We start from the raw sequence: 13,097 nt of genomic DNA on the forward strand, positions 1-13,097 counted from the left end.
GAGTTCGGAAAAGATCTTCTGCTCTCAGATCATCAATTAGAGCCCTAATTGAATCATCTGAAATCCCCATCTGACGTAACTTCTCATCTAATTTAGAAAATAACTGAGACTGGCTGAGATCATGTATTGCCTGCATATCTTCAATGATTGTCTGAATGGTGGAGGCCGGAAGCAGTAACTTTGCCTGTAGCTTAAGATAAAACAGAGCAAGATTCCTTAAAAAAAGTGAATCTTCAATATTTTCTGGGCTAAACTCCAAATGGTCTGCATTGTCAACAGCATCAATCTCCACATCACACTGCAAATCACTGTCTCCATGAGGACCACTAGATCCGCTTACACCAGCCAGACTGATAACAGAATCCATTAAATTGCCCTCTTCACTTCTTTTATGTTTTCTTGACAAATGAGATGTAAATGTAGAAACCACAGTAAATGTTTTATCACATTGCTTGAAGGGACAAACAATAGTTCGTCCTTCTTTGATGTGCACCTTAAGATGAGAATAAAACTCAGTCAAGGAATCACATTTGGCACGGCAGGAGGAAACATGACACGTAAGATCCACTAGCCTAATCGATCTTGGGTGAACAACACTGTCCTTATGATGTCTGTAAATATGTCCCTTCAGACCAGCACATTTTTTAAATGTCCTTTGGCAATTAGGCATACAGCACTGCAGTACTAAATTGGGTATGTTGCTGTGAATTTTTATGTGCCTCACATAGGCCACAGAGGTGGCTGACTGTTGTCCACAAATTTGACAAGAAAACATTATGCAAACCAATTAGGCTTATTGATAGATTAGCAGTAAATTGCTAGATTAAAGCAAGTAAGAAACCATTCAAATTTCCACCTGGTTCTGAGATATAGATCCTTGGATATCATCTTGAACAGCAGTGTGTTCAGGGGTGGTACCCTGCATCTGCATCTGTAATAAAAACAAAAAACAAATGTAAAAATTGATCTACAACTCAATGATAATCAAAACAGAAAAAAAAAAAATAATAGTAATAATTTGGGTATACTATGCCAACGCAATTAAAAGAGAATAGCTGTTCACATAGCGAGATACTTAACTAGCTCGATCAGTAGTAGATGTTTTTGCTGGATTTACCTCATTGATAGGCTAAAACCTGCACATAAAATAGTCACACCAGCATGTCTAGTAGCCCAAACAGCTATAATCCATCAAAGACGAGCAGCTGACATGAAATCATCAAATTTGATACAGTTTTTATACAGTCGTAGACCAACTATCTAGCATCATAAACAGCTATCAGTAATGTTAACCGTTTGATTTTCAGGATGAATCTGCTTTAACCAGACGTGCACATGGCAAGAAAGAAAGCCACACAAACTTGACAAAGGCTACTTAAACGTTATATGCCTAACGTTAGCCTATTGTTTATATATTTAGATCGTATACGTTACATAAATGGAAATTAAAATAAGCGCATTGTTTCTAAAATTAATGGACAAACTATCGAAATGTTGCTAGCTTGAATCACCTTGGCTCATTAGCAGTTATTCATGTGGTGTAAGTCCGTGGCGTTTAGTAAAACGTTACATCAACATCACTGATAGATAAAACTATGCATGACTTTCAAAAAAACTCTTTAATCTCACCAGATTATTGTGATTTTGGTCGATGTAACCACCGCGATCTTCCGACATGGATCTCCGTGTTCGTTGCTTGCAGGTTCAAATGCCGACTTCTACGCTCCTTCCCAGGATGCAAAAAAATACTGTATGAACATGTTATTTCAGATAGTGGCGCCAAATGAAGTGGCGCCTACCAGCGTGCTGCGTGTCATACGGATATTTACACCGTGTTCAGAAATAATAGGGGAGACACACACACATTGGGAGCGCAGTATTACACCCACGATAACAAAACACATTTGCGTAAGCGCAGAAAACACCGCAAACTTTCTTATTTCTGTCTGTGGAATAGGCTATGCAAGATTATTCTTATTATGATTATTATGATTAATCAACCATTCTTATTATGATTAAGATTATTATGTGCAGTAGTGGATTTGCACCGTCGACTATTGATTGAATCAGTCGTTGTTTAGCAACCTAAAAAAACGAAATGAAATTGCTATAACTTCTCCACTGATAAATTATAACTTTTTTATAATAAGCATAAAATTGCATATCAGCATTTATCTCCATAACGTTACATACCAGACCATCTAACTCTATCCGACATCTTGAGTTTTCGATTTTGCGGTTAAATAACAAAAATGTGGTGTTATTTAACAATGTGGTGTTAAATAACAAAAATGAGGTGTTATTTAACATATATTTACTAAAATTGACAGTAAGGCGCAGTTATTAAAAATAACAGGTTAATCATGTTGAAATTTGGGTGTAAATTAACAGAAACATTTAACAGTGTAATAGGTTCTATTGCATTTTGTCGCGTCCGGTGTAGACACGGTGTTACAGTACATCTTTCCGAAATATTTGGCTAATCGCCATTAGTAAATTTTTGCGATACATAATTACTTCTCAAAACAACTCTTGTGAAGCATAAACATAATTAACAGAAGAAAAAAAAATACTGTGTAGGACTCGTCACTTGCCATTGGAAGCTCCTTGTAGCAGCCTACGTTCCTGCTGGATCCTGCAGCTTAGCTGGCAACCTCGAGTCAGGGGGGAGAGGGAGGGGATACGCCGTTCTACAGTATTTTGAAAGTGATTGCAGTACCAGTTTTGGCCACAATCCTACATGTGGTTCCTTTAAATATGCAAATGCATCATTATTTAATTCTAATTTGCATATTTATAGTACAAAAAATAAACACTGGATGAAATGAATTCTTGTTTAATTTTAGTCAAAAGTTTTTACAGAGGGAATTTTGGGTATCTCATTTTGTCACTACATAATTCAGAAAAAAAAAACAGACAGGAAACACTATATTTTTTACAATTTTGGGGGAATAAAATGTTGTATAAAATCAGGCAAATTATATATGAACAAATCCCTCTGTAAAAACCTTCAGGATATAGACAGGAATAAAAATGTAAAGTTTGGTGTGTGTAAGTGCTACTGAAGTGGAGATTTATGGCTGAGTGTAGGAGAAAAAACTCATTTTGAGAAAACGCCCTTTTAAAATATGCATTGAATGCAATTGAACACAAATAGATAAAGTGCTATAAAATAACACTTAACTAGTCTGAAAAAGCATTTTATGAAAAACAAAAAAAGCCCAAAATCTCAAACTTTATAGGTGCATGAAAAAACAACATTTTTGCTTGCAGTGTCTCCCCTTAATATTTAAATATTTATATGAATATTAATAAGGTATAATTTTAATAAATATTTTGTATCATTGTATACTGGTTTGGTGCTCAAATAAACATTTCTTATTATTATCAATGTTAAAAATGCTCGTACTGATTCATTTTTATGCATATACACAGTATCTAAGTGAACTATATGATGTATTTTAGCCAGGGGGTTGAAGTTTGTCTGGTTAGCATTTGAAGTAAACCCCTGCTGCTAGCTATTTTGTTTTTAGTTTACAGCTATAACAAGATGACGTCGGTTTGCACATCTCTATAGAAGAAATGTCCTTCTCAATGAAATTTTACAGCACAGCTAAAGATGAAGGAGACATATGAAAAATATGAAGTAACAGACAGATGATGGAGCTGTTTGATGTAGGAATATGATATGAAGAAAAACTTGATGTTTTGAAGATGCAAAACTCACAAATCTGACACCCTACAATTCACCATACAGTCACCTCAGGGAGATAAAACATATTCTATTTGTGCTGGGAAAAGCTAGACTATAGTTTTTCTTTTTCTTTCTTTTTTTTCAGAAATGCTCCCGGCATCAGTTTTTCACATACTTACCCTGCATTTCCACTCCAATGATGGATCTGCACTGAAGAGACACAGAAAACAATGCTAGATTGTTCAAGCTAGATGTTGGATATTGCTCAATACTTCATGAAATATTCTGGGTGGCTGTTGGATATATTGATGGATATGTTAGCCAGTTATCGTCAGGTTGCAGCAGGAGCTCCTAAAGCAGGTTTGGCTCTTCAAACTGTAAATATAAACTTGTGTAGACATGTCAGATGTATAAACTCAAGAAGGTTTGTCAAGAACACGCAACATTTATGATTAGGCTACTTAAAAACTTTAATAGACTACAGTATAGCAAGCCATTGTGACTTGTATTCCTTTTAGGGATATGACTTCTTGATATCAGCAATTATATTTTCACTAGTTAAAATGTTTATTCTTGATATCAAGAATCTAATTGTTGATATCAAAAATTCTGTTGTTGATATCTGTAATTGTATTTTCACTAGTGAAATGTCTCCATAGACTGCCATTCAAAATCAATTGTTGATATCAAGAATTCAGTTCTAGTAAAACCCTTTTTTGATATCAGCAACCATGTGGTTACTAGTAAAAATGAATGTTCTTGATATCAAGAATGCAACTGTTGATATCAACAACCAGGAGGGTATTTTTTGATATCAACAATTAGATTGTTGATATCAAGAATGTAATTGTTGATATAGAATGGTAGACTTGACATGTTAAAAGGAGGGTGATGCTTGAAATCATTGTTCTTCCATTGTTAACCATGGTGACCTGCAAAGAAATGCGTGCAGCCATCATTGCGTTGCATAAAAATGGCTTCACAGACAAGGATATTGTGGCTACTAAGATTGCACCTAAATCAACAATTTATAGGATCATCAAGAACTTCAAGGAAAGAGGTTCAATTCTTGTTAAGAAGGCTTCAGGGCATCCAAGAAAGTCCAGCAAGCGCCAGGATCGTCTCCTAAAGAGGATTCAGCTGCGGGATCAGAGTGCCACCAGTGCAGAACTTGCTCAGGAATGGCAGCAGGCAGGTGTGAGCGCATCTGCACGCACAGTGAGGCCAAGACTTTTGGAAGATGGCCTGGTGTCAAGAAGGGCAGCAAAGAAGCCACTTCTCTCCAAAAAAAAAAAAAAAACATCAGGGACAGATTGATCTTCTGCAAAAAGTATGGCGAATGGACTGCTGAGGACTGGGGCAAAGTCATATTCTCCGATGAAGCCTCTTTCCGATTGTTTGGGGCATCTGGAAAAAGGCTTGTCCGGAGAAGAAAAGGTGAGCGCTACCATCAGTCCTGTGTCATGCCAACAGTAAAGCATCCTGAGACCATTCATGTGTGGGGTTGCTTCTCATCCAAGGGACAATTTTGCAATTTTTTGAACAATGCATTTTCCAGCACGATGGAGCACCGTGCCATAAGGCAAAAGTGATAACTAAGTGGCTCGGGGACCAAAATGTTGAAATTTTGGATCCATGGCCTGGAAATTCCCCAGATCTTAATCCCATTGAGAACTTGTGGTCAATCCTCAAGAGGCGGGTGGACAAACAAAAACCCACTAATTCTGACAAACTCCAAGAAGTGATTATGAAAGAATGGGTTGCTATCAGTCAGGATTTGGCCCAGAAGTTGATTGAGAGCATGCCCAGTCGAATTGCAGAGGTCTTGAAAAAGAAGGGCCAACACTGCAAATACTGACTCTTTGCATAAATGTCATGTAATTGTCGATAAAAGCCTTTGAAACGTATGAAGTGCTTGTAATTATATTTCAGTACATCACAGAAACAACTGAAACAAAGATCTAAAAACAGTTTATCAGCAAACTTTGAGAAAACTAATATTTGTGTCATTCTCAAAACTTTTGGCCACGACTGTAACATCAACAATTGATTTTGAATGGCAGTCTATGGAGACATTTCACTAGTGAAAATACATTTACAGATATCAACAACTGAATTTTTGATATCAACAATTACCATTTTAACTAGTGAAAATATTGAATTGTTCATATCAAAAATAGCAATTGTCACTAGTGGAAATCTAATTGCTGATATCAAGAATGAACATTTTGACTAGTGAAAACTGAATTGTTGGTATCAAGAAGTCATATCCTGAGATGGAATAAAAATCAAAACGGCTTGCCATACTACGGAACTTGGTCCATTGTGGTTATAATTCGGGTGGTTATTGTTTTAGATAAATGTGTGTTTCTCATGACCCTGGACCACAAACCCAGTCGTAAAGGTCAATATTTTGAAATATTTTGAGATTTATACATCAAAAGCTGAATAAATAAGCTTCCCATTGATGTATGGTAGGACTTTGGCTGAGATACAACTATTTGGAAAATCTGGAATCAGAAGGTGCAAACAATAATCTAAATTCTGAGAAAATCACCTATAAAGTTGTCCAAATGAAGTTCTTAGCTATGCATATTACTAGTCAAAAATTATGTTTACAAGTTTATAATGACCAGATTCATCTTTGGGTGATCTAGACCTTCACCCTGTCTCCTCTGATTCCCTTACTGTGACAACTTACTCAGTGAATCTAGCTTGTTCCTTTTTTGAAACAAAACATATAATTAGCTGGAAATGAAAATAATAGTTCTTTATTACCGAGTTCAGTGACTTGTGCTATTACCTTGTCATGTTTAATATTTATATTTGGAGGTCTTGTAACACGTGTTGCTGTAATCACAGTGCCCTCTGCTGGAATAGAATAGAATTAACGGTTCCTGGTGTATGTAGCATGTGAAGTACTCAAATCTTTTTTGACCAGAAAATCCTTGTCTAAAAAAGCATTAATCATTTTAAAATAAATTAAAAAGAAACATCATATAAAATAAAAATGGTAAATTTCTGGTGAGAACATTTTTTATTTAATTATTCAATTTTTTAAAGTCAATCATTCAACAAATTTACAACCTACTGTAAAAAAACTGACATCATAATTCCGGTGAAAAATTCAGGTTGAGACACACAAGAAGGAAATACATGTATACTTACTTCAGCCAACCACAGCCTATTACCATGATCATCAATATGATGCAGTCAGAACAGAGCACAGCTAACATAGATCTATGCCATCTAACCCACAGAGGAAGCTTCTAATGAACGTATGTTCCTGGGTTGTCAAGGAAACTATTGATCTTTTTCGCCACGTCATCAAGCTCATTAGTATTGCTATATTTCAGGAGATTGTGGGATCGGACAAAGTAATGGCGGAGATAATGCTGGCTAACACACTTGTGGAGCTTTTGCACCAGCCGTAATACGCATCCTCTGAAGTCTCTCCAGTCCCTGGTGCAGGGGTACTTCTCACATGTCCAGAAAAGCAGTGTCTAGATGATGTAAGGACAGTGGGAAAGTGTGTAAACTTGAATTTGTGTACATGCAGTATGCTATTTCAAAAGACACATTTACATAAATCACAGACAAGAAGTGACAGGAAAGCAGTAGAGGGCTGTTTTTCTTGAGTTGGTACCTGTAGGTGGTAGGCAGTGATGACGGGTTTGCTTCCAGGACACCAGAAGTCCTCCTTGAGCTGTCTCACCACTCGATAACACTTCCTGCGGCAGCCGCCGTCCTCATCTATATTGCTCAACAGCACCTGCTCTGCCCGTGAGAATGACAGCAGCCAGTGGTAGTTTGATGTGGCCATTAGATTGAATCCAAACGACTGCAGGGGATTTAATAGATTAATTATTATACTGTGTGTAAAAAGTACTTTTTCTGTTTACTAGCTAATCATTTAAATATAGCTAGCTAACAATAAAAAATATATAATATTAAAATATATACTACCAGTCAAAAGTTTTTGAACAGTAAGGTTTTTCATTTGCTTTAAAGAAGTCTCTTCTGCTCACCAAGCCTGCATTGTTTACTATTTAAATATATTTTAAAATACAATTAATCCTGTTATAAGGTAAATTCAGCATCATTACTCCAGTATTCAGTGTCACATAATTCTTCAGAAATCAATCAATTGGTGAGCTTGGTGGGTTTGTTGAGCAGAAACAACTTCTTTTTTAAAACATTAAAAACAGTAGTGTATAATAATATTAATAATTAGCATAACAACACATACTGGTCAAAAGTTTTGGATTAAAATACTTTTTTTAATTTAAAAGCATGTAGCTTATTTGAATTAGACATTTACATTGCATTATAATAAATTCATGCTTTCGTTCATTTATTTTCTGATCTCACACGAAAGTTTGAAAGGTAGTGTATTATGGTTTCCACAAAACTAAGCAGCACAACTGTTTCAACACTGATAATGTTTTTTAAACACCAAATAAGCATATTACGATTTCTGAAGGATCATGTGACATTGAAGACAATCTAAAGTAATGTAAATTAAAACTAAAGTAATGGCTGCTGAAAATTCAGCTTTTCCAAAAATAAATTGCATTTTAAAGTATATAAAATTTACTTAAAAAAAAAAATAAAAAAAATAATAATAATATATATATATATATATATCACAATATTACTGTGTTTCTGAAAAAAAAAAATTCTGTGTATATAGACCCACTGACCTTAATACAGCGAGCTCGCTCTGTGGAGGGCCATCTTCGAAAGAGTCTGGGCCACCTAGCTCTCTTTGGCCAGTAGTTCATTAGCTCCAACGTAGGAACCAATTCCACCTCAATTTGTGCCTCTGATGTTTCCACTGCAACACGCACCACTGACCCAACTGATTCCAGTATACTCACCTTACCTGTCAAAGAAAGGTCATAAGAAACTTAAAACTAATGGAATGTTACATGTACATATGCTGTTACACTTTTTGTATAGTTCACATTTGTGATGCCGGACAAAAAAAAAAAAAAAAAAAGAGTCATAAAGGTCAGTTTTGAAATTTATACACCTGAAAGCTGAATGAATAGGCTTTCTGTTAATATTTGGTTTGTTAGGATAGGACAGTATTTGGCCGATATACAACTATTTGAATCTCTGTAATATGAGGGTGCAAAATATTCTAAATACTGAGAAAATCGCCTTCAAAGTTGTCCAAATGAAGGTCTTATTAATGCATACTGCTAATCAAAAATGTAGTTTTTAATTTATTGACGGTAGTAAATGTACAAAATATTCATGGAACATGATCTTTACCTAATATCCTAATAATTCTTGGCATAAAAATCCATCATTTTGACCCACACAATGTATTTTTGGCTATTGCTGCAAATATATGTATATAAAACAGTATAGAATAGGGAGACACCAGGAAAGTATTGAATCACTGTCTGCAAATTACCATGATACTCTGTGGTTTTTATGTAAATCCAGTTAAAGCTGCTAGTTATGGAAATCAATCAATCTATAATCTCAGAAGAGTTGCATATCAGTAGAGTAAGAATGTTAGAGACTTTTTGTTTACCAGATAGATAGAAATCAAATTTAGATAACTCTTCTCTCTCTTTGTTTTTGAGTAAACAAATGGACACTATAAAAACTCTAACTTGTTAATCCACAGGTCTTTATGGATGCCTCCAGATGCTCTTTGAAGACATTCACCACCTTGGCTGGCACAATATCACCCTCAATGGTCATGCGGGCATCATTCCACTCCTGACTCGGATTGACAAAACTCTCCAGCTCCAGCCACTGGTGGAGCTTCTCTGGATCACGGACCGGTGAAAGGAGACGAGACCCGCTTAGTGTGTAGTAACGCCACTGACGTGTTCGCCTCTCCTTATAGCCCATCAGACCCTGTAGGGGCACCGAAATCAGGAACAGTGTTGGAGTGAGCACCTGCCGAAATAAACTAAAAATTAGTATAACACAAATAAATGAAAAAACAGCTGTACACTTTTACTATATGTGAAACTAGACCACAAAACCAGTCTTAAGTAGCACGGGTATATTTTTAGCAATAGCCAAAAATACATTGTATGGGTTAAAATTATCGATTTTACCAAAAATCATTAGGATATTAAGTAAAGATCATGTTCCATGAAGATATTTTGTAAATTTCCTACAGTAAATATATAAAAACTTAAATTTTGATTAGTAGTATGCATTGCTAAGTACTTCACTTGGACAACTTTAAAGGGAATTTTCTGAATATTTGGATTTTTTTGCACCCTCAGATTCCAGATTTCTAGATATTTGTATTTCGGCCAAATATTATTTATTCATCTTATTTATTTGATGCATCAATCTCAAATAAAACAAAATCGACCCTTATGATTGGTTTTGTGGTCCAGGGTGTATATATATATATTGCAGTATACTGAAAAATATATATATTTTTTTGTTTTGGAAGATGACAGGTTTGTTGCTTACTTGGATGGCGGGGTTGTATGCACATCTTCCTCGGAGTAATGCAGACCATTTTGACACTAAAGCTGGCTGGTCCTAAAACAGATTGTGGACACCAGAGAAATTACAACGTTACCAAAGTAGAAATGATTAAAATGTAATTAAAAGGCCTACATGAACTATTACTTTGAGGCTGGTATTATGAACTCCAGAGTTTGCAATGGACTGGAAACGAGCATCATTTGAGCTGACCTCAGCTGTAAGAACCTTTATGATTTTCTGCACATCTTCTACTGACTTTGAAACTTGACGATGCCTGAGATCCACCTGACAATAACACATTTGACCACCATTAACACAGAAGAACAAAATTAGCTTTCAAGTGCAAACCAGTGAATAAAATAAAATAAAATTAAAATCTTCAAGCTATATAAAATATATGATTTTTTAGCTAACTGCAAATAAGTAAAATAATAAAATAAAATAAGCATCAGTTAAAGTTAATACTTTAGTCCAGTTTAGATCTCTGTACTCACAACAGCATAAATAGGTCACCTGATTTTGCAAATAGTTGTCCAGATCTTCATCTGTGAAGTTGGTCATTTTGCAGTCTATCCTTAGGAGCAGTTATCTCTTCGAATGCTATTTTTAAGCCTTCTTTCCAGCTGTAAAGCTTGATGTGAGGTCTTTGTGGCCCTTTTTTGCAGTTCTTTTGTGTCACCGTGTACGTGTGACACAGATTGTGCGAGGGAAAAGCACTTCAGCAGAGACCCATTGATCTCACAATATTGATTTCTGAGATGCTAAAAAGCTCCCATGGTCCTCTGGGCAGATGAGTTCACCAATTGCTTACTCACAGGACAGATCACACTCACAGAGAAATTTGATTGTAAACATGTGTTTTATTTTAATCTAGCAATCTAGATAGTGGAATATACAAACATGCAACTGGATCCCACAAACTCCCCAAAAAATTGTGTCTCCATGTCAGTCTGAATATATCTAATTAATATAAGCTAGTTTCAGAAACAACATCAAACAGAGACCATTATATATTTTAGCATGAGATGATATATAATTATAACTAACCCTTAAGTCCAAAATGGAGGGTTTGCATTTACATCACGATTTGGTCAGTTACAGATGCATGGCCATATTGGCGATACTCAGACGTAAACAACAGCATGAAGTGCACAGTTAATGTACTACTGAATATGTTGTTCTGCTAATTTATGCTGTTTAAACCACAAAAAAGCTGCTAAATCATATAGAGAAAGACTTAGTGAGCAGGAAAGGGCAAAGTTTTTGACAAACTAAAGTTATTAGGTGGTAAAGATAACACACGCCGTATTAATTAAGATATTATCCTAATATTTCACCTACTTTGCACAAATGTTGTCAAGACTCTTGACCTGAAAATCCTGCAGTTTGGCCAACCACAAACAGACAGTTTTTTGCACTCTTCTCCTTGATTTGTTATAACTTTTGTCAGTCTATAGAACTCCAAATGTTTTCCTGGTCTGACCGATTAGTACAGGCCAAAACATTACAATAATTTACCCTTTCAGCAGCAATAATCAGCAAAATATGCGAGTTTCGATGACCTGTTATGAAAATACTCTATTTGGGACCTACATTGGAGTCCAAAAATCTGACAGCAATTTGTCAATTAAGCAAAGACAAAAGCCTAGAATTAACTATTCATTCTGAAAATAAAGGCTTTAAAAAAAATATAAAAAACAAAGTGCCATTACCACAAAATATGGATAAACAAAAGACCTCTCAGTATGTCATTAATTCATTCACCACAGTTCTTTACATGTGTTAAATTGGTTGGCTTCTAAAACAGTCCAGTTTAGGAAAGGTCATGTGAACGCAACATGGAAAAAGACGACCCATTAACACACCTTCTGCAGTCAATGATGGAGAAAAAGTGAACTAATGACTTTTGAGTTTGGCTAATTCATTGCAAAACCAATTCATTAACATCATGAATATCACGTATGCAATTATGTGGAGGAAACTCACATTTCATCACATAAGAGCAAACTTACATTTGCTAGGGAAAACCAACCTGAATTGTTTGCTGATCTTGCTGGTAAACAGTCTCACAGAAAAGCCAGACTTTCACCAGAATGTGAAAGAGAACAACAGCGGATATGTGTTGCACAGACGGGGAAACAGTTTCAAAATGTATATTTTAAGGGGGGGAAAAGCTTATAATTACATCCTTGGAATTGCGATTTGTCGCCATCTAAAGGACAAATTCTATACCGCGCTTTGCCCTGAAAACAGTGACTACATTTCCCCGCATTCTGTTCGACACTGATATATAACAACAAACCCCAGTGTACACATTCAAAACGCAAAGACATGCTGACCTAACTCATTCTGCAGTGGAGAAATCCAAACTAAATCAGTGAGGTATGCCCTTGCTATATATTGTCTGGGTTTTATTTAGACTGCATTATCTTAGGATCATGTAACGTGTTCATGTTTGACATGTAGGCTAGTTTTGAACATTAGCGTTTATGCTACTACAACAAACCTGACAATGACACTGGAGTATTTTGCGGGCATGTCATCAAATATGTCTATCGATATAATCTAGAAACATTATAGCATTATAACATTAGCAAAAATCTAGCAAGTCCTAAACCTAGGCTACCAGAATGGTAAATGACAGATCGAAAGGAAAACGAGCCCTAATTTTATAGGTAGTTTCTCCATCAAAATAAAAGCTCGATGGTTTAACTTTTGAAAACGTCACACTCAGAAAAAAGCACATAAGCTGTCATTAGAGCGCTACAAATGTACAGTTTAAGTGCTAATATGCACCTTAAAGAAACTTATATGAACCTTTAGGGCTAAATAAGGTACAAAGGTGTGTATTTTGAAAAGGTACCGCCCCAGTGACAACTTTCATACCTTTAGTGTTAATTTACACTACCAGTCAAAAGTTTTTGAACAG

At 35.6% G+C, this 13,097-nt stretch overlaps 1 protein-coding gene across 1 annotated transcript; it reads right to left on the bottom strand.

Moving 5' to 3' along the window:
- Positions 1-6,727: 6,727 nt before the first annotated feature.
- On the bottom strand, positions 6,728-10,822 carry mab21l3 (mab-21-like 3). The gene is made up of 7 exons (XM_073845184.1): positions 10,682-10,822; positions 10,313-10,453; positions 10,151-10,222; positions 9,325-9,616; positions 8,398-8,579; positions 7,341-7,535; positions 6,728-7,197 (listed from the first exon to the last, which is right to left on the bottom strand). Exons 1-7 carry the CDS (start codon positions 10,727-10,729, stop codon positions 6,964-6,966), a joined length of 1,164 nt encoding a protein of 387 aa, XP_073701285.1. The 5' UTR covers positions 10,730-10,822; the 3' UTR covers positions 6,728-6,963.
- Between the last annotated feature and the right edge of the window lie 2,275 nt (positions 10,823-13,097).

Source organism: Garra rufa, chromosome 8, assembly GCF_049309525.1.
Source record: "Garra rufa chromosome 8, GarRuf1.0, whole genome shotgun sequence".
Classification (NCBI taxonomy): domain Eukaryota; kingdom Metazoa; phylum Chordata; class Actinopteri; order Cypriniformes; family Cyprinidae; genus Garra; species Garra rufa.

Bases quoted from the DNA above. Each gene is read 5' to 3' on its own strand.
- mab21l3 (XM_073845184.1), bottom strand. From the start codon at position 10,729: ATGACCAACTTCACAGATGAAGATCTGGACAACTATTTGCAAAATCAG. The intron at 10,223-10,312 runs GTAATAGTTCAT...AATCTGTTTTAG, and splicing joins TTCATAATACCAGCCTCAAA to GACCAGCCAGCTTTAGTGTC. The intron at 8,580-9,324 runs GTTAGAGTTTTT...TTTCTTTGACAG, and splicing joins AAAGACCTGTGGATTAACAA to GTAAGGTGAGTATACTGGAA.